We start from the raw sequence: 27,896 nt of genomic DNA, 5'->3' as shown, positions 1-27,896 counted from the left end.
GCACTCCCCACTAAAGTCTTGCAGAGTTCCCAATGGTATCCTCCATGACGCCTGAGTGATCTCAACGCGTTTTGTTACGTGCTTGCGTAAAGGCATGAGGGCATATAATGAAAGAAAGTGAGAACTGCAGCATAAATCTCATTCAAATTAAACAAAGTAAAATGAACACCCTGTTATAAGCTATAAGCACAATACCTTACTATTTATAAGGAAACAAATCATGAGATAATTAAGGCTAGTAATAACGCTCTTCTGTTCATCTTTCTTCCTTAAAGTACTAGTCGCCTAGCTGTCATTGTGATTCTTCAGGTTCAACATTTTCTGAGTCCCTGAACTGCCAAAAGTCTGACTTTCATTTGTTGCATGCTTCTCCTGGGTCTGTTACACAGGAGTATAGAAGCTGTTTGAAGGTATTTAAAGCATTTGTTCAGGCCAGCAATAGCTACCCATTATCGTATGATAGATGTGATCTATAAAAAGACAGGAACATGTGTACAGAAGTTTGTCACAAGAGGATGATGTAATAGAAATTAACAAAATCCCTAGAACGATTTGTGATATTTGCTTTGGTATGGTGTATATTTTAATGTTTTTTTGTGACTTAGCACTTTGTTATATAACTTGATACAAGCATTACTAATTACACACTGTAATAACAACTTTTGTGTTTCATTTCCCAATAGGCAATTCACACATATGGAAAAGATAAAGCTATGACTAAACTCTTGGATAACCTCATATTCCATGTTTTGCCTGTATTTAATATTGACGGCTATATCTTTACCTGGACAAGTGTAAGAATTTTGCTTCTGTCTAATAGGTCCTTAAAGTAAAACTATAGGCAAAACTTTTTTTTTATTTTGGATAGATTAAGGGAGGGTTAGAACCCCTTTCAGATTTTTTTTTTAACCATCTGTGTCCCATTGTAGGGATTTCCCTTAACATCCTGTCCCATAGCTAAATAGGAAGTGAGAGAAAATCCCTGAAATTTAAGGGGATTCTTTGGGGACCCCCAGGTCACCAGAATTGGTGCCCCCATTTTAAGATTTCCCCTCTTTTCTTTTCTGGGGACAACCTAAAATTTGGGATTCCAAAGAAGAACTAACATTAGCAGCTCTAGTTAGATATGTATTGATACAGTATATAAGTGCAGGGTCTATATAGTAGTCCATGCAATGAAATTACACACAACAGAGATCTAGTTAGTCCATATGTTGAGATAACGCAAAATAAGATCAATGCGGTGGTGAAATCACACAGAAAGACCAAACGGTTAAAGGAAGGATGCAAAACCGTCACCACACCTTGTGGAATCCTATCCCCTTAAGTAATGCACTCACCACAAAGCAGATTTATTAAGCCATAAATCTCATGACACTAGCACATATCTCCTAGTAGCTCCCCTCCGGACGGGTAAAGATGTAATGGGGATCCTTAATCGCCTTAACATAGAGGGCACTATACAGCACATAGCATGATGGGCACTACACTTCACATGACCTGGGGGGGTAGCAGCAGTCTTCCCTCAGTACAATCATTTCACCCCAAAGGTCTCTCTGGGAGCTTCAGGCAGCTGTCTGGGGGAGGGGCGCTGATTTCATTCAGCAGGAGCCCGCGAGGAAGGAGATCAGCATGCTGCTGGGATGAGGTCAGCAAACTGAGGATTGTGCAGTAACTGACCTTTGGGGGTGCAATGATTGTACTGGGGGAAGACTGCTGCTACCCCCCCCCCCAGGTCATGTGAAGTGTAGTGTCCACCATGCCATGTGCTGTATAGTGCCCTCTATGTTAAGGACTCTGTGGTCTAGTGTCTGGCGATTAAGAATCCGTGACCCCCAGTACATCTTTACCCGTCCGGAGGGGAGTTACTAGGAGATCTGTGCTAGTGTCATGAGATTTATGGCTTAATGAATCTGCTTTGTGGTGAGTGCATTACTTAAGGGGAGAGGATTCCACAAGGTGTGGTGATGGCTTTGCATCCTTCCTTTACCGTTTGGTCTTTCTGTGTGATTTCACCACCGCATTGATCTTATTTTGTGTCATCTCAACATATGGACTAACTAGATCTCTTTTGTGTTTAATTTCATTGCATGGACTACTATATAGACTCTGCACTTATATATCAATACATATCTAATTAGCGCTGCTAATGTTAGTTCTTCTTCGGGTTATCTAGCATATTTTTATGATTGTATCTTCTATTATAGTGGCCGCTGTTATTTTTCATCTCTCCTACATATTATGAGTTTGTGGTTTTATTAGCGTTGAGTGGAAGTATTTTATATTCTGTGTGCTTCCTTTGTATTGTGTAAAATTTGGGATTGTCTTTTAGTTTAGCTTTTAATGATAATGGTAAACAGGACAAATAGAGAGGATGAATCTCCAGGGGGTACAGACAGCAATAAGCATTCTAATTCTCCTGCACTCTATTCAAAAGTTTTTCCTTTAGTTACACTTTAAGAGACTCTGTAACTAGATAAAAATAGTTTAGCAAAAAATTCAGCCCATAGCCTGCTTCGCCAGTCTTTGCTATAATAAAGTTCACCTTAAATGGCTTTTGCCAAAAATGTCCCTGGGCACTAGAGCATCAATAGTACATTTTTATGCTGTCCTGCAGATGGCAGATAATGCACCTCTAGAATGTGGCCCTGGAATCTCATGAACAAGAACTCGATTTGCTCCCTACCCACACATGTGCAGTCCACTCTTTTTCACTCTCACAGAACGCTAAGCTGCAAGAGAGAGAGTGGAATGGACACGTATGGATAGGGAACAAAGCCATGTACTCAATTATGAGTTTCCGGAGTCGCGCATCCGATGCTCACTATGTCCTCTCTATCTGCAGAACAGAGAGGGTTGAAAATGGAATAAGCAGCTTAAAAAATAAGCATTCATTCAAAAAACATAACACTGCATATTAATATACTGTAATGCATAGAGATGTTTTTGGCAAAAGCCATTAAAGGTGAACTAACACTTGAAAAATCTGTGCTGGCTGTAAAATCATCTCTGTCCAACAAACTTCTGAAAGTGTTGGTTGCTTGGTCTCTCTCTCTCTTAGCTATAGTTCTATCCACAACACTAGGGTTGGCCTTCCAGCCTTCTAATGTAAACAAAGAACAAGTACACCGGGTTTACACTAGAACCCTGAAAAGATTCTAAGGGGACAGGACAAAGTGAGAGAAAGCTGCTAAGAATCCAACCAAACCAGAAGTGACATTGTTATTAACTTTTGGAATATATTGCTCCACAATTAGACATGTGCACTGCCGTCAAATTAGTTTTGTTTTTTTTACATTCATTTTTGTTTTTTTCATTTATTGGATCATTCGTTATGATTGGCATTCGTCACTTTGGATCATTTGTAACTTCGGATGCATTCATATTCGTTTTGTTCTATTCATTTAGATTGGGCATTCATTACTTCAGATCATTCATAACTTCAGATGCATTCATATTTGTTTCATTCCATTCATTTGGATGCGGAATTAGTTACTTCGAACTCGGACCATTCGTTTATTTGGATTGGTTTTGTTGTAAAAAAAGGAGAAAAAAAAAATAGAACTGCAGGAAAGGGAATAAGAGTAAGCTTATCTAAACTTATTTAGAAATGAATAATAATTTCTCTCTCGCTAAATGTGTCACATCTGTTCAAATTATTCAAAATAAATCCAAAAGAGATACGAATGCATTCATTATTTCTTTATATTCAGCAATAATGAATAGTCGGAAAGAACGAAAATACAAAAAAAAATGAAATTATCCAAATATAAATAGATGGTTAAACTTGTAGGTTGAATTGTTTTTCGCTCTTTCAGATTTTCGTTCTGACAATTTGTTTTTGTATGCATTCGTTAAAGAGTCTTTCATTCATTCGGATGCTTCCGAATGAACGAATATGCCGAATTACGTCCTAAAACTAATTTGTAATGAAACAAATTGCACATGTCTATCCACAATGCCTGAAGCTACAGAGGTCAGTAAGAGATGTTCTAACATTCATATACTGGTTGAGCATGAACAGGTTAACTTTTCAAAAACAGCTGTGTATGATGCAAAACATTTTCTTTTTATTCTAGGATCGGTTATGGAGAAAGAATCGTGCCCCAACTCCAAATAAAAACTGTTTTGGCATTGACCTCAACAGGAATTTCAATGCTTCATGGACAGGTGGGTTCTCTTTAACCACTTCTGGGCTGAGCCCATTTCTGACACATGTTGTTAACAAGTTAAAATCTGTATTTTTAGCTAGAAATTTACTTAGAGTCCCAAACATTATATATATATATATATATATATATATATATATTCTTTTATCAAAGACTCTGGAGAATAAAATGGTGGTTGTTGCAATATTTTTTGTCACGCGGTATTTGCGCAGCGGTCTTTCAAACGCCATTTTTTTGGGAAAAAATAAATTTCACTGCATTTAAAAAAAAACAAAAGAGTAAAGTTAGCTCTTTTTTCATATTGTGAAAGATGTTGTTATGCCGAGTAAAAAGATATCTAACATGTTATGATTTAAAATTGCACACCTCCGCAGAATGGCGACAAACTACAATCAATAAAAATCTCCATAGGCGATGCTTTAAAAATGTTTAACGGTTACCAGTTTAGAGTTACACAGTAGCTCTTTTTTTAGAATTATTGCTCTCGCTCTGAGGATCGCGGCGATACCTCACATGTGTGGTTTGAACAGCGCTTTCATTTGCGGGCACGACTTCCATATACGTTTTCTTTCGTGCGTGAGCTCACGGCGACGGGGGCGCTTTAAAATTTTAGCACAGTTTTTAAAAATTTTTTTTAAATCTGATCACTTTTATTGCTGTCACAAGCAAAGTAAACATCCCTTTTGACAGTAATAGGCAGTGACATGTATATGTCTAAAAGACCCCAGACCCCTCCACTGCACTTCCATGTATTCAAAATGCCGAAATCTGCATTTTTGAATACTGACTGACTTTTTTTAACCACTTCTGGACCAGAAGGGTTTGCCCCCTTAATGACCAGGCCATTTTTTTGTGATTCGGCACTGCGTTAACGGACAATTGCGCGGTCGTGCAACGCTATACCTAAATCAAATTGATGTCCTTTTTTTCCCACAAATAGAGCTTTATTTTGGAGGTATTTGATCACCTCTCCGATTTTTATTTTTTGCGCTATAATCGGCTTTGATCGGGACTCCCGGTGGGACGGGAGACCCTGGTATAGCCGTGGAAGGCGTTGGAAGAGGGGAGGTGTCCCCTCCCGCTCGCTGGAGTAATGGCCTCTAGCTGTAGGCATCACCCCGGTACAACCACTTCTCTGAGCCGACGTAGAGCTACGCCGATTCGCGGGAAGTGGCTAATGCAAGCAACTTATAACTCTTTCCATAGTGGAAAGGATGACATAGGAATGTCTGTTGATAGAGCATCCCAGATAAACTTTTTTTAGTTTTGATTAGACTAAGGCAGGTTTTATGCTGTCTTTGTTTCCGTAGGGGAAAATTCTGTTTCTGTCCCAGTGGCAACATTGTCAAAGAAGAGAATTCTCTTTCACATACACAAACAGTAATGCACAGATTACAAGATTCTTGCCTTTTATAATTCTACAAAATTTGTTTTTTTACTGTTATCATACTGATTTCCCTGTCTCCCTGTTCAATTGATAACACTGCCATTGGGACAGGAAATCAGAGGACATGTCCACTGCTGACATAGTTACATAGTTAGCCAGGTTGAAAAAAGTCCATCTAGTTCGACCGATTTAAAAAAAAAAAAACAATAAAAACTGGCAAAGTACTATTCTTTAATCACACTACAAAATGTCTGGTCATTGCCTTTGCCTTTCTATCCAGTGTCATATAAAGGAGTACTTTAAATAGACACCTGCAATAGTAATTGAGAAATGTGCTTCTTTTAGATGACGAATTGTATGGCGATCCATGCTTTGACATTTATTCTGGAGCTGGCCCTGAGTCTGAACCAGAGACTAAAGCAGTTACTGCACACATCCGTAAACACCTTTCTATTATGAAGGCGTACATAAGTTTCCATGCTTTCTCACAGTTGCTCCTGTATCCCTATGGATATACTATGGAATTGCCACCAGATCATGAGGAACTGGTAAGTTTATTTTCATGCATCATAAATAATGAAAATATTGGGATTACAGTACTACATTTTTTACAGCAAATGGGCAAACTTTACAATAAAAGTTTAAAAGATATACTGTATGGCTGGGTTCACATTGGTGGGATGCCAGACATAGCATGTGATTCGCACTGCATTGCTGTGCACATCACATACAATGTCTGTGCGATGCATATTCAGCCATACACTTTGTATGGCTGAAATTGCATCACATTCGTGCCACTTCCAAATATGGCTCTTGAGCATACCGCCACCTCTCCGTGCACCTTAGCGTACCAGTACGCTCATTTTGGACATCTGCGCCCTTAATTGCCCCCCCACCAGTGAGTCCCCCTGCCCTGGAGTCCCAGCCCAGGCCAGGGGGGGGTGCTCTGTGGGGACCCTGATGTGGGGTGGGGGGGGGACAAAATGTATAGGCTATAATAGAGTACCATCACCTCTTTTGGGCCACTTAAAGCACTGTCCGCACGGAAATCGGATTGCATGGATGTTCAGACCCATGCTATCTGATTACACAGTTCGCACTGAGAACTGATTTGAGGGTGTCATTACCTTTGTATTGACACCTACAGTGGCTCGCAGAGTGCAAAACTGCCTGCAATACAGATATGTTGCAGGAACCCACACAGAAATCACTGTGGTTCCCACATCGCACCAGTGTGAATCTAGACTTATGCAGCTGCACAAGTGTTTTGTTTTGAAAGTATCATTCCCATGTCTACTTTTTGCTGGCTTCAATTTATGTAAAGCATTCACATGAGGGGTAATACAGGCACCGTTTTGGGAGAAGGATTGAGAAAAACAGACTGACCATGATCTGTCTACTACTTAACAATGTAATGTAATGCCGCTGTTGATGAGAGATGGGGGCATAGTAGTGGCTGCAGACATTCCTCTGATGCTTTGCTTGGGCTGTCACTAGAGAAAAGCTTCCATTTTCAAATACAAACACTTGGAATTCACTGGTAATAAATATATTTTACAGAAAATTTGGGAATAAGAAAAAAGGAATTTTGACTTAATTGTACATTTTATTATCTTGGACTACCGTCCAAGACACAGGAAACGTATTTACACACCATGAACTATAGGCTCATACCTTCAGATGATTGGAAACTGGCAAGATTTGAGGACATGCTCCTCTTGGGTGCCACCCTATACCCTAACCCACTGCGTGAGTCCTCAGATTTGGAGCAAAGCAATTCAGAGTAAACCAAAGAGGGTAAGGGAGGGTGACCTGCTTCCTGCACTGCACTCCAAGATATGGAATTTACAGGCAAGTAAATTTTTTTTGTTATTTTCATCATTCAGCACAGGAACCTTGTAGCCAAAAGTTTTAGAAAATATGAACAGAGGACCTTGTGGGCAGGTGCGTGTGGTGTGGCGGCAGAAACGGTGCTAAAAAAACAGAAATATATTGTAACTGAAGTTCGGCAATACAGAACAGGCCCGGCAGAAAGGCAACCTGACCAGGAGCAGTCACAGCATATAACAGCGTGTAACTGTGTCAGTAAACGTAGGTCTCAGGTGTGCCTACAACATCTGTCTTGAGGGGTGAAATGTGGCCTGTCCAGTCTGTACCCAAGGGGGGAGGCTTCCAGAAAAGATGGCTTGTCCCTGTGCTCTCCCTACTCCTCCAAAACTTCTCTCTGATGCTAAACACTTTCCCTGTCAGTCGGGTGACCTGTCCCTACTCAAGCCACACACAAAATACGTGCTAAACCTGGGAGACAGGGTCTTAAATAGACTCTGCCTGACCCATGATGGCCACCAATGTCATATGGGGCGCCAGCATACAATCAGATGCTGCCTCCCTGTGACCAAGGAAACCATAGAGGAACTAGGTTCCACTCACCTTCCTCTTCCACCTGCATTACCACTACGGTCAAGTGCCACCTGCAGTGGAGAAAATAGACTGCACTTGTTTACAACCAAGTGGCCGTCATCGACAGTTGGGCATTAGAGGCTTGGTGCCAAAAAATTCTAGATTACCCAAACAGATCTAGTGGAGTGAGCATGCAATATAGAAGGTTTTTTCCTTAAGAGCATAAGCTTTTGCAATTAAGTTCCTGATTCACCATGCAATGGTGGATTTTATAGCAGGGTGTCCCCTGCAAGGTTCTAAAAAAAAAGGAACAAACGGGGAATCTGTTTTTCTAAAAGAAGCAGTAGAATCTCCTTGATGGGACAAAGGAACATTTCTGCAGGACAGAGAGAACCAGGCCAAGGTCCCAGGGAAGCATAGAATGCTGTAAAGGGGGGCTAACATGAGAAACACCTTGAATAAAGATTTTTACAAGGGAGTGTGAAGCTAGAGACTAGTGTTGAGCGAACACGGACTGTATTATTCGTGTTCGTACCGAATAATTGGATTTTTCGTACCCGAACACGGAAACGGACACTTTACTGTATGTTCGGGTAAAAATCCGCGTTCGGTCGTTTTATTTCCGGGTTTTGCATGCTTTGGCGCTCTTTTCATGGCGGGCTTTCAACAGCCAATCAACAATTGTTTAACTGGTGTGCCTTAACCACTTGCCGACCGCCGCACGACTATCTACGTCGGCGGTCAGCCCCTCACAAGCAAAGTGACGTAGGGCTACGTCACTAGCTTGTGAGGGTCTAGGGAGCGAGCGCGCGCCCCCGGAGGCGCGCTCCCGCTCCCGAGTGGTCACGGACCCCCCCGCGCGTGTGACCGGCGGACCCGATGTCCGCCGGCCACTCTGCGATCGGCGGGGGAGAGGGAGAATGTCAGGCAGCTTGTATAAACAAGCTGCCTGTCATTCTCCTCGCTGTATGAGAGCTGATCATCTGGATCTACTATGTAGATCCGTTGATCAGTCTGCATACAGCTGAAGCCCCAGCCAATCACAGTTAGAATCACGCCCCTAGGGACACACACAGCCCCTCCCTCTCAAATAAAGTTAACCCCTTCACTACCAGTGTATTTTTACAGTAACAGTGCATATATATAGCACTGATTACTGTAGAAATGTCACTGGTAACCCCAAAAGTGTCAAAAATGTCAGTCAAGGGCCCGATCTGTCCGCCGCAATGTCGCAGTACCGCAAAGATCGCCGCCATTATGCGTTAAAAAAAAAAACAACAAAAATGACAAAAATCTTTCCCTTAGTTAGTAAACACAATAACTTTTGCGCAAACCAATCAAAATACGCTTTTTGCGATTTTTTTTACCAAACATAGGTAGCATAAAACAAATTGGCCGAAAATTTTAAAAAATTTTGATTTTTACATTTTTTTTGGGGGGAATTTCATATAAAAAAAAGGGAAAAATATTGCTATTTTTGCAAAATGGACGCTCTTTTTTTGTTTATAGCGCGTGATCAAAAAATCGCACAGGTGATCAAATACCGCCAAAAGAAAGCTCTGTTTGTGGGAAAAAAAGGACGCCAAATTTGTTTAGGTACAGCGTTGCACGACCGCGCAATTCTCCGTTAAAGTCACGCAGTGCTGAATCGCAAAATACCCCCTGGTCGGAATGGGGGTAAAATCTTCCGGGGCTTAAGTGGTTAAGTCATCCCAGCCATGCCTGCAAATGTCTCAGTAGCTGTGATTGGCCGTCTGAAGCATGTGACCAAGTCTTTATAAGTTCCAGGCAGCCGCAGCGTCTTCATTCTGCTGCTTAGATCAGGGACAGAGCACACATCAGCTGATTAGGGAAAGACAGGCAGGAAAAAACCATTTGTGTCCGGATAGAATTGAGGGACAGGTCGGAGTGTTTAGGCAGGGCGAGTTGTAGGCATTTTAGGGATAGAGTCTGCTGAATTATAGGGTCAGTGTCTTCTACAAAGTACAATCGATATTGCTGTGTGGGGGGTGGGGTGACTCTGCACTCAATCCTGATCTACGATCTCTTCTCAATCCTGTTAGGGAGAGGCTGCTGCTGCTGAATTTTAGGGAAAGTGTGTTCTACAAACTACAATCGATATTGCTGTGTGGTGTGGGATAGGAGATAGGCAGGTGTCAGTGATCCACATCCATTTTTCTGTGTGTGAGCTGCAGTGAACACAATCTTTTTGGGCTGCAGTGAACACAATCTTTTTGGGGTGCAGTGAACAACGTCCTTTTTGGGGTGCAGTGAACAAAATCTTTTTGGGTGCAGTGAACAAAATCCTTTTTGGGGTGCAGTGAACAACATCCTTTTTGGGGTGCAGTGAACACAATCTTTTTGGGGTGCAGTGAACAAAATCCTTTGTGGGGTGCAGTGAACACAATCTTTGTGGGGTGCAGTGAACACAATCTTTTTGGGGTGCAGTGAACAACATCCTTTTTGGGGTGCAGTGAACAAAATCATTTTTGGGGTGCAGTGAACACAATCTTTTTGGGGTGCAGTGAACAAAATCCTTTGTGGGGTGCAGTGAACACAATCTTTTTGGGGTGCAGTGAACAAAATCCTTTTTGGGGTGCAGTGAACAACATCCTTTTTGGGGTGCAGTGAACAAAATCCTTTATGGGGTGCAGTGAACAACATCCTTTTTGGGGTGCAGTGAACAAAATCCTTTTAGGGTGCAGTGAACACAATCTTTGTGGGGTACAGTGAACAGAATCTTTGTGGGGTGCAGTGAACACAATCTTTGGGGGGTATAGTGAACACAATCTTTTTGGGGTGCAGTGAACAAAATCCTTTGTGGGGTGCAGTGAACACAATCTTTGTGGGGTGCAGTGAACACAATCTTTTTGGGGTGCAGTGAACAAAATCCTTTTTGGGGTGCAGTGAACACAATCTTTTTGGGGTGCAGTGAACAAAATCCTTTGTGGGGTGCAGTGAACACAATCTTTGTGGGGTGCAGTGAACACAATCTTTTTGGGGTGCAGTGAACAAAATCCTTTTTGGGGTGCAGTGAACAACATCCTTTTTGGGGTGCAGTGAACAAAATCCTTTTTGGGGTGCAGTGAACAACATCCTTTTTGGGGTGCAGTGAACAAAATCCTTTTAGGGTGCAGTGAACACAATCTTTGTGGGGTACAGTGAACAGAATCTTTGTGGGGTGCAGTGAACACAATCTTTGGGGGGTACAGTGAACACAATCTTTTTGGGGTGCAGTGAACAAAATCCTTTGTGGGGTGCAGTGAACACAATCTTTGTGGGGTGCAGTGAACACAATCTTTTTGGGGTGCAGTGAACAAAATCCTTTGTGGGGTGCAGTGAACACAATCTTTGTGGGGTGCAGTGAACACAATCTTTTTGGGGTGCAGTGAACAAAATCCTTTTTGGGGTGCAGTGAACACAATCTTTGTGGGGGTGCAGTGAACACAATCTTTTTGGGGTGGAGTAAACAAAATCCTTTTTGGGGTGCAGTGAACAACATCCTTTTTGGGGTGCAGTGAACAAAATCCTTTTTGGGGTGCAGTGAACACAATCTTTTTGGGGTGCAGTGAACAAAATCCTTTGTGGGGTGCAGTGAACACAATCTTTGTGGGGTGCAGTGAACACAATCTTTTTGGGGTGCAGTGAACAAAATCCTTTTTGGGGTGCAGTGAACAACATCCTTTTTGGGGTGCAGTGAACAAAATCCTTTTTGGGGTGCAGTGAACACAATCTTTTTGGGGTGCAGTGAACAAAATCCTTTGTGGGGTGCAGTGAACACAATCTTTGTGGGGTACAGTGAACAGAATCTTTGTGGGGTGCAGTGAACACAATCTTTGGGGGGTACAGTGAACACAATCTTTTTGGGGTGCAGTGAACAAAATCCTTTGTGGGGTGCAGTGAACACAATCTTTGGGGGGGTACAGTGAACACAATCTTTTTGGGGTGCAGTGAACAAAATCCTTTGTGGGGTGCAGTGAACACAATCTTTGTGGGGTGCAGTGAACAAAATCCTTTTTGGGGTGCAGTGAACAACATCCTTTTTGGGGTGCAGTGAACACAATCTTTTGGGGTGCAGTGAACAAAATCCTTTGTGGGGTGCAGTGAACACAATCTTTGTGGGGTACAGTGAACAGAATCTTTGTGGGGTGCAGTGAACAGAATCTTTGGGGGGTACAGTGAACACAATCTTTTTGGGGTGCAGTGAACAAAATCCTTTGTGGGGTGCAGTGAACACAATCTTTGGGGGGTACAGTGAACACAATCTTTTTGGGGTGCAGTGAACAAAATCCTTTGTGGGGTGCAGTGAACACAATCTTTGTGGGGTGCAGTGAACACAATCTTTTTGGGGTGCAGTGAACAAAATCCTTTTTGGGGTGCAGTGAACAACATCCTTTTTGGGGTGCAGTGAACACAATCTTTTTGGGGTGCAGTGAACAAAATCCTTTGTGGGGTGCAGTGAACACAATCTTTGTGGGGTACAGGGAACAGAATCTTTGTGGGGTGCAGTGAACACAATCTTTGGGGGGTACAGTGAACACAATCTTTTTGGGGTGCAGTGAACAAAATCCTTTTAGGGTGCAGTGAACACAATCTTTGTGGGGTGCAGTGAACAAAATCCTTTTTGAGGTGCAGTGAACACAATCTTTGTGGGGTGCAGTGAACACAATCTTTGTGGGGTACAGTGAACACAATCTCATACTTCTGAACATTTGAGGGTGCTGCCTGTTCCATGCTCCTCCTCCTACTGCTCAACCATCCTTTTAGGGGTACAAACAATAGTAATTGGGGCCTAGTGTGGTGGTGTACGTGTGAGATACATACACTTTCTTTTTGATCATATTTTCTATTCCGCTATTCAATTAAATCCTTTGGGGATCAATTAAATTGCGTGATAGTCTGTGTCGGTACGTGTGAGATCCACCTTTCCAAGTTTTTGGGGTTCATCTCATACTTCTGAAGATTTGAGGGTGCTGCCTGTTCCATACTCCTCCTCCTACTGCTCAACCATCCTTTTAGGGGTACAAACAATAGTAATTGGGGCCTAGTGTGGTGGTGTACGTGTGAGATACATACACTTTCTTTTTGATCATATTTTCTATTCCGCTATTCAATTAAAACCTTTGGGGATCAATTAAATTGCGTGATAGTCTGTGTCGGTACATGTGAGATCCACCTTTCCAAGTTTTTGGGGTTCATCTCATACTTCTGAAGATTTGAGGGTGCTGCCTGTTCCATACTCCTCCTCCTACTGCTCAACCATCCTTTTAGGGGTACAAACAATAGTAATTGGGGCCTAGTGTGGTGGTGTACATGTGAGATACATACACTTTCTTTTTGATCATATTTTCTATTCCGCTATTCAATTAAATCCTTTGGGGATCAATTAAATTGCGTGATAGTCTGTGTCGGTACGTGTGAGATCCACCTTTCCAAGTTTTTGGGGTTCATCTCATACTTCTGAAGATTTGAGGGTGCTGCCTGTTCCATACTCCTCCTCCTACTGCTCAACCATCCTTTTAGGGGTACAAACAATAGTAATTGGGGCCTAGTGTGGTGGTGTACGTGTGAGATACATACACTTTCTTTTTGATCATATTTTCTATTCCGCTATTCAATTAAAACCATTGGGGATCAATTAAATTGCGTGATAGTCTGTGTCGGTACATGTGAGATCCACCTTTCCAAGTTTTTGGGGTTCATCTCATACTTCTGAAGATTTGAGGGTGCTGCCTGTTCCATACTCCTCCTCCTACTGCTCAACCATCCTTTTAGGGGTACAAACAATAGTAATTGGGGCCTAGTGTGGTGGTGTACGTGTGAGATACATACACTTTCTTTTTGATCATATTTCCTATTCCGCTATTCAATAAAAACCTTTGAGGATCAATTGAATTGCGGGATAGTCTGTGTCGGTACGTGTGAGATCCACCTTTCCAAGTTTTTGAGGTTCATCTCATACTTCTGAAGATTTGAGGGTGCTGTCTGTTCCATACTCCTCCTACTCCTCATCCATCCTTTTAGGGGTAGAAACAATAGTAATTGGGGCCTAGTGTGGTTTTGTACGTGCGAGATACATACACTTTTTTGGATCATATTTCCTATTCCGCTATTCAATAAAAACCTTTCTAGGGCAAGATCTTAAATTACAGAAATATGAGGAGACCGTCAAATAAGGGCCGTGGCCTGGGTCGTGGTGCTGCTGGTAGAGCTCCTGTTGCAAGGAGAGGACGTGGTCGATCTGTGCCAGCTACACGCACAAGTGAAACACCTTCCTCAAGTGTGAGTAGGCGACAGAACCTGCATCAGTATTTGGTAGGGCATCATACGCCCCTAGAAGTGATGAGGCCAGAACAAGTGGAGGCGATAGTAGATTGGTTTGCTGCTGACAGTGCCTCCAGTTCCTTCACATTGTCTCCCACCCAGTCTACTGCAGAAAGGTCACAGTTGGCACCTGCAGCCGATGTCCAACCGTCTTTCACCTCACCCCCTTGCAAATCAGGCAAGCAGTCTGAGCCCCAAGCCATACAGCAGTCTCTTCTTCTTTTTGATGACTCTGTCAGCAGGGTTTGCCAGGGCCATCCACCTAGCCCTGCCCCAGAAGTGGAAGAGATTGAGTGCAGCGATGCCCAACCACTTATTTCTCAAGATGAGTACATGCAAGGATCATCGCAGCACGTCTCCGATGATGACGAAACGCAGGTGCCAACTGCTGTGGTGTTCAGCATTGTGGAGACCGACAAGGAGGGCAGGGGTGAAGACTGGGTGGAAGATGATGTGGAGGACGATGAGGTCCTCGACCCCACATGGAATGAACGTCATGCAGGTGACCTGAGTAGTTTGGAGGAAGAGGCGGTGGTCGCACAGAGCCACCAGCACAGCAGAAGAGGGAGCAGGGTGCAGAAGCGGAGCGGCCGTGCCCTAGACACTACGCCCGCTACTGCCCAACGCAGCAAGGGAACGAGCGCACCAAAGTCAGCTCAAAGGAGTTCTCTAGCGTGGAAGTTCTTTAGAAAATGTGCTGATGACAGGACACGAGTGGTTTGCACCCTGTGCAATCAGAGCTTGAAGCGAGGCATAAACCTTCTCAACCTGAGCACAACCTGCATGATCAGGCATCTAAGTGCAAAGCACGAGCTGCAGTGGAGTACACACCTTCAAAACCAAGAAACGTCTCTGGCTCATCCTGCTTCCTCTTCTGCTGCAGTCTCGGCCGCTCCAGCCACATCTGTAGTGATACCGGCACCTGCCACCCCGCAAACAGACGATCTGTCAGCAACACCACCACCTGGGTCACCAACAACCATCTCCACAATGTTCCGTGGAAGCGTTCAGCTTTCCATCTCCCAAACACTTGAGAGGAAGAGGAAGTACCCCCCTACCCACCCGCGATCCCTGGCCCTGAATGCCAGCATTTCAAAATTATTGGCCTTTGAAATGCTGTCATTCCGTCTGGTGGAGACGCACAGTTTTAAAAACCTTATGTCGGTGGCTGTCCCACAGTACGTCGTGCCCAGCCGCCACTACTTTTCCAGGCAAGCCATCCCTTCCCTGCACAACCAAGTGGGGGAAAAAATCAGGTGTGCACTGCACAACGCCATCTGTGCCAAGGTCCACCTAACTACCGATACGTGGACCAGTAAGCACGGTCAGGGGCGTTATATCTCCCTAACGGCACACTGGGTAAATGCAGTGGCGGATGGGCCTGAGGCGGATAGCAATTTGGCGCATGTCCTTCCACCACCGAGGATTGCAGGGCGCTTCAGTTTGCCTCCTGTTCCTAACTCCTCCTACTCCGCTTCCTCATCCTCTACCGCCTCCTCATCCGGACAGTGTAACACCTTCACCACCAACTTCAGCACGGCCAGGGGTAAACGACAGCAGGCAGTTTTACAACTTGCCTGTTTGGGGGACAAACCACACACCGCGCAAGAGTTGTGGAGGAGCATGGAACAGCAGACAAATGAGTGGTTGCTGCCAGCGAGCCTCAAGCCCGGCCTGGGCGAAATCTCATAGCAGCTCTGGGCCTAGCCGGTTTGACGCACATCCCTTGCCTGGCGCATGTGCTGAATTTGGTGGTGCAGAGGTTCCTTAAAAACTACCCCGATATGTCAGAGCTGCTGCAGAAAGTGCGGGCCGTTTGTGCGCACTTTCGGCGTTCTCACCCTGCTGCTGCTCGCCTGGCAGCGCTGCAGCGTAACTTCGGCCTTCCCGCTCACCGCCTCATATGTGACGTGCCCACAAGGTGGAACTCCACCTTGCACATGCTGGAAAGACTGTGCGAGCAGCAGCAGGCCATAGTGGAGTTTCAGCTGCAGCACGCACGCGTGAGTCGCTCTGCGGAACAGCACCACTTCACCACCAATAACTGGGCCTCCATGCGAGACCTGTGTGCCTTGTTGCGCTGTTTTGAGTACTCCCCCAACATGGCCAGTGGCAATGACGCCGTTCTCAGCTTAACTATCCCACTTCTATGCCTCCTTGAAAAAACAATTCGGGCGATGATGGAAGAGGATGTGGCACAGGATGAGGAGGAGGAGGAGGATGAAGAGGTAACATTTCCAAGGCTTTCAGGGCAGTCATTCGCAAGGGGCTCCGAGGGTGGGTTCCTGCACACACAAACGCCAGGGACACAATTGTCCAGCAGGGGCACAGTTCTGGAGGATGAGGAGGATGAGGAGGAGGAGGAGCTGGAGGAGGAGATGGAACCATGTTCACAGCAGGGTGGCACCCAGGCCAGCTCATGGCCATCACTGGTGCGTGGCTGGGGGGATACAGAGGACACGGACGATACACCTCCCACAGAGGACAGCCTTTCCTTGCCTCTGGGCAGCCTGGCACACATGAGCGATTACATGCTGCAGTGTCTCCACAACGACCGCCGAGTTGCCCACATTCTAACTTGTGCTGATTACTGGGTGGCCACGCTGCTGGATCCCCGTTACAAGGACAACGTACCGTCCTTAATTCACTCACTGGAGCGCGATCGCAAGATGCGCGAGTACAAGCGCACGCTGGTAGACGCCATGCTGCTGGCATTCCCATCTGACAGCGGGGCCGCAGTGGAAGCACAAGGCAGAGGAGGAGGAGGTCGCCAACGCAACCAGGGCACCGCCAGCACCTCAGAAGGCAGGGTTAGCATGGCCGAAATGTGGAAAAGCTTTGTCAACACGCCACAACAAACAGCAGCACCAGCAGCTCAGATGGAACGTCTTAGCAGGAGGCAGTATTTTACCAACATGGTGGAGCAGTATGTGTGCACACGCCTACATGTAGTGAATGAGGGGTCTGCCCCCTTCAACTTCTGGGTCTCCAAATTGGGCACATGGCCTGAGCTTGCCCTTTACGCCTTGGAGGTGCTGGCGTGCCCTGCAGCCAGTGTATTATCTGAACGGGTATTTAGCACGGCTGGGGGCGTTATAACAGACAAGCGCAGCCGCCTGTCCAGAGACAATGTGGACAAGCTCACGTTCATTAAAATGAACCAGGCATGGATCCCACGGGACTTTTCCGTACCTTATGCAGAATAGCAATGGATACCGACCTTACCCACCCATTGTTCCATTTTTGCTCTTTCTCACTCTTTTGGGGTGTACCCTCATTTAAAATTTGTGAAAAGAAGCAGTGTTGGCTACCTCGTCCTCCTCCTCAGGGCCAGATTAACGTAGGGGCTATTGGAGCTGCAGCTCCAGGCCCCTACTTTTTATATAGGCCCCGGGTTGGCCATATTCACTGTTACCGCTCTTCTGTCACTTGTAAACACAGAAGTCTGGCTTCTATGCTCGCTTCCCCAGGCAGCACCCTCAGAACCTCCCCACACAGCGCGAAGGCCGGACAAGGAGGGACAGTTGCCGATGCATGGATGTGTTTATGGGCTTCAGAGACAGCATCCCATGTTGAATTAGGCATGCATGGCTGCACCCTTCCTCCTCTGGGTGCATGGCAAGGCACGGCCCTTAAGGCCCTTCAAAATCCTCAGCACCAAGCCCATGATGCTCTTAATCCGGCCCTGGTCCTCCTCCACCGCCGCTTCCACCTACACCGCCCATAGGTGTGCGCAGCCTATTGCATTAAGGTGTGCACCCCAAAGTTGAAATACACATGCATGTGTTTGCCAGCAGGGAGAGTAATGTATCGGGGCCATGTACCTGTAGGCAAAGAGAAATAGAGCAGAGCAGGTCCGAGGGAGATCTTTCCCATCTCCTCACTGGCAATGCTATGTGCCCTAGGTGATTAGGGTGTGCCCAGGCACACCCGGCACACCCTGTGCGCATGCCTATGTCACCGCCACATCCACCACCACCTCAACCTCCCTCCTACTCCATATGGGCCTCGTCCTTCAGAGATGAAGAAGAACATTGTTTTATTTTTCTGTTTTTTTTTTGTTGTTTTAAGTTATTTCCCTATCCACATTTGTTTGCAGAGCACTTGTCATGCTCTTAATTACGTTTTGCTGCCATTTGCAGCACTCTAGCCCTTTCCTTTGGTGTTTTAGAGCCATTTTAGTGCCTTAAAGTTCGGGTCCCCATTGACTTCAATGGGGTTCGGTGTCCGGGAAAAGTTCGGTAAAAGTCCGGGACACGGACCCGGACTTTTTTTTAAAGTTCGGCCGAACCCGTCGAACACGGACATCTAGGTGTCCGCTCAACCCTACTAGAGACCATTTAATCAGAATAGATAAGGCCTGTACCTGCCCTTTTAGAGTGCTTAGAGCTAGATTTTGGTCAAGACCTGTTTGTAGGAAGGCCAGAATACGAGGTACAGTCAGGTCCATAAATATTGGGACATCGACACAATTCTAATCTTTTTGGCTCTATACACCACCACAATGGATTTGAAATGAAACAAACAAGATGTGCTTTAACTGCAGACTTTCAGCTTTAATTTGAGGGTATTTACATCAGGTGAAAGGTGTAGGAATTACAACAGTTTGTATATGTGCCTCACACTTTTTAAGGGACCGAAAGTAATGGGACAATTGGCTGCTCAGCTGTTCCATGGCCAGGTGTGTGTTATTGCCTCATTATCCCATTTACAAGGAGCAGATAAAAGGTCCAGAGTTCATTTCAAGTGTGCTATTTGCATTTGGAATCTGTTGCTGTCAACTCTCAATATGAGATCCAAAGAGCTGTCACTATCAGTGAAGCAAGCTATCATTAGGCTGAAAAAACAAAACAAACCCATCAGAGAGATAGCAAAAACATTAGGTGTGGCCAAATCAACTGTTTGGAACACCCTTAAAAAGGAACGCACCGATGAGCTCAGCAACACCAAAAGACCTGGAAGACCATGGAAAACAACTGTGGCGGATGACCGAAGAATTCTTTCCCTGGTGAAGAAAACACCCTTCACAACAGCAGTAGGGCACTCACTGCAACTACAGCAGTCAGTGCAAAACTGCTAAAAAAAAGCTAGGCAACAGCTAGACAATGGATTGGATTGGAGTCACTCAGTGGGCTACCTCTACAGTAGGGCACTCACTGCAACTACAGCAGTCAGTGCAAAACTGCTAGAAAAAATAGCTAGGCAACAGCTAGACATTGGATTGGATTGGACTATTAGCAGTAGGGCACTCACTACAACTACAGTACAGCAGTCCGTGCAAAACTACTAGAAAAATGCTAGGCAACAGCTAGACAGTGGATTGGATTGGAGTCACTCAGTGGACTACCTCTGCAGTACGGCACTCACTGCAACTACTGCAGTCAGTGCAAAACTGCTAGAAAAAAATCTAGGCAACAGCTACACAGTGGATTGGAGTGGAGTGGACACTACTTTTCAATACTCCCAGTTAAGTAGAACAATATTATAATGCAGAAAGCAGAACATTCCAACATGTCCATGGTCACCTGTTAAAGGTCTTCTGTTTTGTTCATACAATGCTGCCACTTCATAAACATGCTCAGGAGGAGTGGAGGGCAGAAGAGCAGAGAGAGAGAGGTATCTTCTAGCATGGGAAGCAAGTCTTTTGTAGCGTGCCTCATTTTCTCTCCACCACTGAAGAGGATGATTTCTTCTGTCAATTACTGCTTCTTTCAAATAGAGATGAAGTTCATTATCCAGGCTCATAGTTGCAGATTCAGAAGAAATTTAATCCTCCGCATGAGGCCCCAATAAAACACTGAAAATTTCCTAAAAATTGGATCACGATGAAGAAGATTCTCTTCTGTTCGTTGACGTATATTTTTGGACATTTGTCTTTTTTTCAGCATGCTGCTCTTCATAAAAATTGTGCCCTGGACTTGTCTTTTCGGCAGAAACCTCCTACACCTCCTGTTGAATATCTTCTGTCAGCCATTGTTTCACCTTAGCCAATACATCATCAGAAGAGAAAGCATGGTTCTTGTATCGAGGATTCAAAAGACTTGCAAGCACAGCATTTTTAATCTCTTAATGCTTCTCAAAACATATATCAATCAAAGCTCTTTGGCTTGATAGACCATCATTTGAAAGTTGGAGGGTGTTGTGTGCCATGACACAGAGGTCGGACATATCAGCAAGCCTCATTCCTTTCCGCATGTTTGCTCCACTGTCTCGAAGTTGCGCAAGCATTACTCGGTCTTTGTTGATTCCCCATTGTTCAATGCATGCCTAGAAACATTTCTCTACTGTACTCAGTGTGGGATCCTTGCATCCCTTTTGTATTCAAAACCAATTGCCTTTTTGTCCATCTGCTGTCAATGAAGTGGCATGTAAGAATGATTAGTGACTCTGACTATGTTTGTAACCAGCAGTCCGTCGTGAATGAGAGCCAGTTGCCAGCATTCTCTGGTTGCAGCATAGCTTTTACTTTGTCAACGACCTGAGTCAGACTTCATTGTAAATGGCTGGTTATCAGTGACAATCATCTCTGTGATTACTCTGTCCAGCAGTTGGGATCTTCCATCTGAATCTAGACAGTGACATCTGTTATTTTTCACAAACATATCTGTTATTGTTGCCTGGGATAGTGGAGGAGGTATTGAATCAAAATCACATTGATATTCATTTTGTTTTTTCTATGCTTCATGATACAATTCAATATGATGAACTCTTAAATGGGCCCAAAGATTTGACGTATTTTTGTTTTTTGCAGTTACTGATCCCATGCTTATGTTGTTTGTATATGTGTTGCACACTGCTGCTTTTCTTGGAGAAGGTTGAGATGAGAAATAGCCCCAGACCACACTTTTACTTTTTCTCTCCTCGTCCATCTCCATTTCAATTTGAAAGACCCAAAAAGATTTAAAAAATGGCTTGCTGAAGTTTCTGCTGCTGCTGGCACTGGCACCCTGTTTTGGGTTGGTGGCTGACGCCTGGCAGTGTGGGTTGCTTGCTGGCACCCTGTTGTGGGTTGGTGGCTGACGCCTGGCAGTGTGGATTGGTGGCTGATGCCTGGCAGTGTGGGTGGCTTACTTGCACCCTGTTGTGGGTTGGTGTCTGATGCCTGGCAGTGTGGGTGGCTTGCTGGCACCATGTTGTGGGTTGGTGGCTGACACCTGGCAGTGTGGGTTGGTGGCTGACACCTGGCAGTGTGGGTGGCTTGGTGTCACCCTGTTGTGGGTGGCTTGCTTGCCGGAACACTGTGGTGGGTGGCTGGCTTGATGTCACCCTGTTATGGGTGGCTGGCTTGCAGGAACACTGTGGTGGGTGGCTGGCTTGGTGTCACCCTGTTATGGGTGGCTGGCCTACAGAAACACTGTGGTGGGTGGCTGGCTTGGTCTCACCCTGTTATGGGTGGCTGGCTTGGTGTCCCCCTGTTACGGGTGGCTGGCTAGAAGGAACAGTCTGTGGTGGCTGGCTGGCTTGGTGTCACCTTGTTATGGGTGGCTGGCTTGCAGGAACACTGTGGTGGGTGGCTGGCTTGGTATCACCCTGTTATGGGTGGCTGGCTTGCAGGAACACTGTGGTGGGTGGCTGGCTCGGTGTCACCCTGTTATGGGTGGCTGGCTTGCAGGAACAGTCTGTGGTGGCTGGCTGGCTGGGGCTGGCTTGGTCTCACCCTGTTATGGGTGGCTGACTTGCAGGAACACTGTGGTTGGTGGGTGGCTGGTTGGCTGGCTTGGTTTCACCCTGTTATGGGTGGCTGGCTTGCAGGAACACTGTGGTGGGTGGCTGGCTTGGTGTCACCCTGTTATGGGTGGCAGGCTTGCAGGAACACTGTGGTGGGTGGCTGCCTTGGTGTCACCCTGTTATGGGTGGCTGGCTTGCAGGAACAGTCTGTGGTGGCTGGCTGGCTGGCTGGCTTGGTGTCACCCTGTTATCGGTGTCTGGCTTGTAGGAATATTGTGGTGGGTGGCTGGCTTGGTGTCACCCTGTTATGAGTGGCTGGCTAGCAGGAACAGTCTTTGGTGGCTGGCTGGCTTGGTGTCACCCTGTTATGGGTGGCTGGCTTGCAGGAACACTGTGGTGGGTGGGTGGCTGGCTGGCTTGGTGTCACCCTGTTGTGGGTGGCTTGCTTTTCCTGAACACTGTGGTGGGTGGCTGGCTGGAACACTGTGGTGGGTGGCTGGCTTGCAGGAACACTGTGGTGGGTGGCTGTCTTGGGGTCACCGTGTTGTGTAGGTGGCTGGCTTGGTGTCACTCACTCACCCTGGCCTGTTGTGGGTAGCTGACTTGCTGGAACACTGTGTGGTCACTGGTCACGGTGGCTGTCTTGGTGTCATCTGGGTGGCTGCTTTGCTCGCTGGAACCCTGTTGTAGAGTGTGTGGCTGGATACTGACCCGCTGGCACCCTGTTCTGTTGTTGTAGGTTGGATGGCTGGCGGCTGGCAACCTGTGGTGGGTGGCTGAGGCCAGGGCCTGTGGGTGAATGGATGGCTGGCACCATGACCAGACCAGACTGCAGCTGGCTATAACATGAGGCTGTGTGAGGCGTGGGAGGCGGTCTTAAGGCAGAGAACATGTGCAGCGCGCGGTGAAGTTGCATCACGTATGGGCCGCTCAGGCGTAGGAGGCAGTGTTAGAAGGCAGAACATGTGCGCGCAACATACGCAATGACGTCACGAAAATATTGGCAATATCGGTAAATCCAAAGGCCGATACAGATATATCGGGGCAGTGCATATCGGCCCCCGATATATCAGTGTTGCCGATAATCGGTCGATCTCTAATGGAAACCCTGCTTCCCTCACAGGCAAACGGAGAGGATATATAATCAGCGTTTTTAATGTTTGTACTTAATCCACTCAATGGCCATATATACTACTCACACCCAACTAAATACATCCACAAAGAACTCTATGAAAGAGTAATAAAGATAAAATTATCTTAAAAACGTGTTATTTAAAGAGGAAAGGAGATGAGGACTGGAGCTGGTTCGTTTGGAGCCTGATTATATGCTGTTTGACCCTGCAGGGTCTAAGTTTGGAGGTGAGAGGCAGATAATGCCTGGGTGATTGGAGTTCTGCTGCACTAAAGAAGTCACCTCTTATGCAATATTGTCAGCACTTTATTTTCATCCACGGTGGATTCCCTCTACACTCCTATTTCTTTGGCGTCAGAAAACGTTGGAACTTTCTTATAATTTATATGTAAACTTTGAGCTATACATTGGACTTATGCTTATATTGACACAATATTGCTATGTTTATATATGGGTCACTATCTTAGCATTTCATTAATATTTTCTATATATTTGATTGTGCTGCACTTTTTGTATTTATATATAGGTATAGACGGTTGAAGGGTATCAGGATTATCTTTTAAATTGTACAGAGCACTGTAGTAATTTGCAAACTCGTCAGCTATTTCTTGGAGGGTGGGGGTGTTATTTTGTGTTTGGATGTAGGATGAATTAAGTATGATACTCTGGATTGGGCTTGTTTGATTTTAATCATGTTTGCCAAGAACTTCCCAGCTTTGTTAGCATGGGCGTAATAGTTAAGTTTCAGTTTCCTCAGGTGTCTATCATATTGTTCAGAGAGCAAGGATTGTAAATCCTGTCTCATTTTAAAAAGGGATTCAGAGTTTGCTTGCATAGGTGTTTGTTTATTCATGGTCTCTAGGGTGTGAATCTCGGACAAATATTCAGATAATCTGATGTTATATTGTTTTTCAATTCTAGAGTTCTGCTGAATGCACACTCCCCTCATGAAGGCTTTGTGTACGCCCCACAGAACCCATGAGTCTGTTACAGAATGGGAGTTAATCTGGAAAATTTCCAGAAGATGCGGAGAGATATGTTTGCCACTTAGAAGGTTCTGTAAATTTCTAATATTGCAATGCCATGGGGAAGCTCTTCCCAGAGGCACCCCCTCCTCAAGAATCAATTCAATCACAGCGTGATCGGACCATGTGATGTCCCTAATGTATGTGGAGGAGGTTCTGTGACAAAAAGGTCTATACGGGAGTAGGAATGATGCCTGGAGGAGGGAAATGTAAAATCTTTTTCGGTGGCATGTTGACACCTCCAGACATCATACAACTGCTCCTCGTGAAGCAAAGGTCTCAAAGAGACTGGTTGTCCCCCGGCAGGAGATGCTGAGTCCATCCTGGGGTCGACTGCTAAATTAAAGTCCCCACATACCAATAGGTTTTCATACTCAACTTTAGACATCAGCTTAAATAACCTGCAAAGGAAATGGAGTTGGTGTGAGTTAGGCGCGTATAGGGATATCAGAGTGAGAGGCAGTTCATTTATGCCCCCCGTGAGTATGATAAATCATCCCTCTTCATCTAAGATGGAACCTTTGAGCTTGAAGGTGACTGTGTTCTTAATAGCTATCATGACACCTTTCCTCTTTTCTGGTGCATTTGCTGGAAAGACATGTGGCAAGTCCTTGTGTTCGCACTTGGGATGGTTCTGACTGTAGAAGTGGGTCTCTTGGCCTGCAACTATGTCTGCTTTGCTTGACGATACTTCTTTCCATAGTGAAAATCTCTTGGCAGGGTGATTGAGTCTGTTGGCATTATTAGATAGGCATTTGATAGGCATTGTATGGCAAGATGCGAAACATGAGTGAATCCGTAGCTTCGTGATGTAAAGTTCTTTTGCGCATGTGGTCACTATTAGGTATTAAAGAAAAGGACATATGTATATTCGAGTATTCTTCTGTTGTTGGGACCCTAAAAACCAGAAGATGAAACAGATAAACCAAGAACAGGTATAGGGTAGGATGTAGAACATAAAAAGGGGACCACCAGAGTGACCTGTGAACAGGTGGAACTGTTGAAACAGTGTGAGGGGCCAGTAGGATGTATTGTTATCCTTTGGCCAGGGACTTGGGTGATGACAGACTTCATATTATGATATTCAGGTACCTCCATCATGGGACTTTGTGGATCTCTTTCTTGAAACCACTTGTCATTTGTCACAGAGGGCCGCTGAAGCGTGGAAAAAGGGTGCAGGCATCGTTTGAGGAGGTAGTATCCCCCATCGTTGGAGAATTTCTATGCCTTCCTCTAGTGTTATAATTAAGGATGTGGATCCATTGTGGGTGATGGAGAGGGATGCTGGATACTTCCACTTGTGGGAAATGTTATGGTTTCTCAGCACTTTTGTAATCATAGCCAAATTCCTTCGGCTTTGGAGAGTGTGTCTAGACAGATCCTAAAGCAATTGAAGACCCGAGCATTCCTCTAGGAGATTAGTGATTTGCCTGAAGGCTGATATGATTTTTTCTTTTGATTGGTAGAAATGGACTCTGAGTAGAATGTCTCTGGGTAATTCCGGGGCTACAAAGAAAGGTTTGGGTAGCCTGTGGATCCTATCTGTGGAGAGGTCTGCCTTTAGAAAGGGAAGGCACCAAGGTGGAAAAGAGATTCCTAGCATATTGTAATAGCTGGGTGGTGTGTATAGACTCTGGGATTCCCTTTATATTTAGGTTATTTCTACTGGACATGTCCTCCACGTCAGCCACCTTGGCCTTGAGTCATGTTATACCCTCAGAACGTGCATTGTGAGCATCCACCATGAAGTTGAATGAGAAAGTGTATTCTCCCATTGAGGATTCTACAGTATTGATCCTGTCTCCTGGGGAGTGCAATTCCTCTCGGAATTGCTTCACACAATCAAGTAGACCAGATTGAAGGGAAGATCTCAAGGATATCAGCATTTCCTTTAACACAGTGTCTGATACAGGTTGCCCCCCAGTCGGGAATACATATATAGGGTCTGGTGCCTGTTGTATGGGGCTCAATATGGGCTCCTATGAAGGGCCTAACTCCATGCCTGCCTCCAGTACCTGCCTTAGTGGTGAGTGGTGGTGTGGCTTTGCCTTTACAGGGCTGCTGGTGGAGGGTGAAGAGGAGCCAGAGGATCTCACACTATCAGGGTTGCCTATCTGTCGGTTGGTTTGTGCAGAGGCTGCCCCACAATGTGCTCCTGAAACCGCTCCTCGTGACTGCTGCTGCCGTGGACAGCCGCCATTTTTCAGGAGCCTGGCGCCTGCCGGCTTGAAGAAACCTGCCAGTTTGCTTAACTGCGGGTGTTCTTTCTTGCAGCTGGTCATGGCGTCGGATGCTGTGGAGCAGCGGGTGTGATCTGCGGCTTTCGGTGTGGAAGGAGGTCCCTGCTACGGCCTGTTGTCCTGGGTGGCCGAGCCGAACGATTGTCTCATGCTGCCATTTTCTTCGCTGGACGCCACGCCCCCCCAAAAGTTGTATTTTGATTGTCAAGGTTAGGGATGGGCCGAACGACCCCCTGTTCGGTTCGCACCAGAACTTTCAAACATCGCAAAAGTTTTGAACCGAATAACGAACCCCATTGAAGTCTATTGGACCCAAACTAGAAAAATCAATAGTGCCCATTTTGAAGGCTTATATGTAAGTCATTGGGCATACAATAGTTATGGGGGTCCGGGTACTGCCCTGGGGGACATGTATTAATGAAATAAAAGTTTGTAAGAAATGTCTTTTTTAAATGAGCAGTGATTTACTGATGCTTAAAGTGAAAGCATAAAAATTAAAAAATAACAATAAAAATGAAAAATTCCTTTCAATATGGTGCCTGGGGGCTCCCCTTAGTCTACCTGTAAAGTGGCACATTGGTACTGTGTATAGAAGCTGCTGCAGCAATAATTAAATTTATAAAGCCAAACAAATGACATTTTCCCTGCAAGCTTTCTTTATTTTGTAAACATGATGAGGCCACAATGTACCGTAATATCCCACCACTAATGTATCCACACCCACTAATGTATCCACACGTTTTGTTCCTGAAACTCTGGCCTAGTTGGCCATGATCTCTACTTTTGCTTTCTGTTTTTGGTGTTGGGCAGGAGCACATTTTTTTATGTGTGGTTTTTCACTGATAATGTTCTTTGGTTTCTTTGTTGTTTTTGTTGGTGGGTATGTGGTGTGTATGAGTGAGAATGCTTTTTGCTTTGCCTCCCTCCCCCTCCCGGGACTTGCAGCCATGCTGGGGCCCATAGCTGGTCCACGGGGCCTCATCCCCCCTTTCTCACTCTGCCCACCTAGGTTAATATATGACTGTGTTTAATGTCACATGTATCTCCTGGAATCTAAGGGGTTTAACTCAAAATTTAAGAGGGCTTCTTTATTTGAATTTCTTAAGTACCACAAACTGCATATTCTAAGTTTGCGGGAAACCGACTCGACAGGGTCTAATGTTCTCGCATTGAAAAAACACTGGGTAATGTATGGCTATCATTCCACTTACTCTAACTATGCCAGGGGAGTGTCCATTCGGATCCGAAAGGGACTCCCGTTTTCTTGTGTCCGAGTGATTTCTGATCCCAAAGGGCAATATATTTTCCTATTATGTACTATATATGCTATGCCATTGCTATTGGTGGTGGTATACAGTACATCCCCCCGGTCACGGCTGCAATCTTTACGGAATTGATTGTTCATTTGTCTGATTTACCAATTGTGGGTATTATTATACTGGACTGGGTGACTTCAATTTGGTGCTTGACCCACATCTGGACTGATTGAGGCCTCTCCAGTCTGAATCTAAGCTGTTTAGTCAGTGGTGTGCTTCATTTGGATATGTGGAT

The 27,896-nt window shown here is 45.3% G+C and overlaps 1 protein-coding gene across 1 annotated transcript in view; it reads left to right on the top strand.

The window, feature by feature from the left end:
* Window positions 1–27,896, top strand: part of LOC309549666 (mast cell carboxypeptidase A-like) — a 53,663-nt gene that overhangs the window by 14,847 nt on the left and 10,920 nt on the right. Inside the window, exons 7-9 of the mRNA XM_082250069.1 lie at window positions 684–794; window positions 4,080–4,170; window positions 5,902–6,104. Of these exons, the coding sequence (XP_082106195.1) occupies window positions 684–794; window positions 4,080–4,170; window positions 5,902–6,104 (405 nt within the window). The remainder of the gene's footprint in view (window positions 1–683; window positions 795–4,079; window positions 4,171–5,901; window positions 6,105–27,896) is intronic.

The sequence above is a fragment of the Pelophylax lessonae genome (assembly GCF_965119305.1).
Source record: "Pelophylax lessonae genome assembly, chromosome: 3".
In the NCBI taxonomy this organism is placed as follows: Eukaryota; Metazoa; Chordata; class Amphibia; order Anura; family Ranidae; genus Pelophylax; species Pelophylax lessonae.
This window is presented reverse-complemented; position numbering and strand designations above follow the sequence as displayed.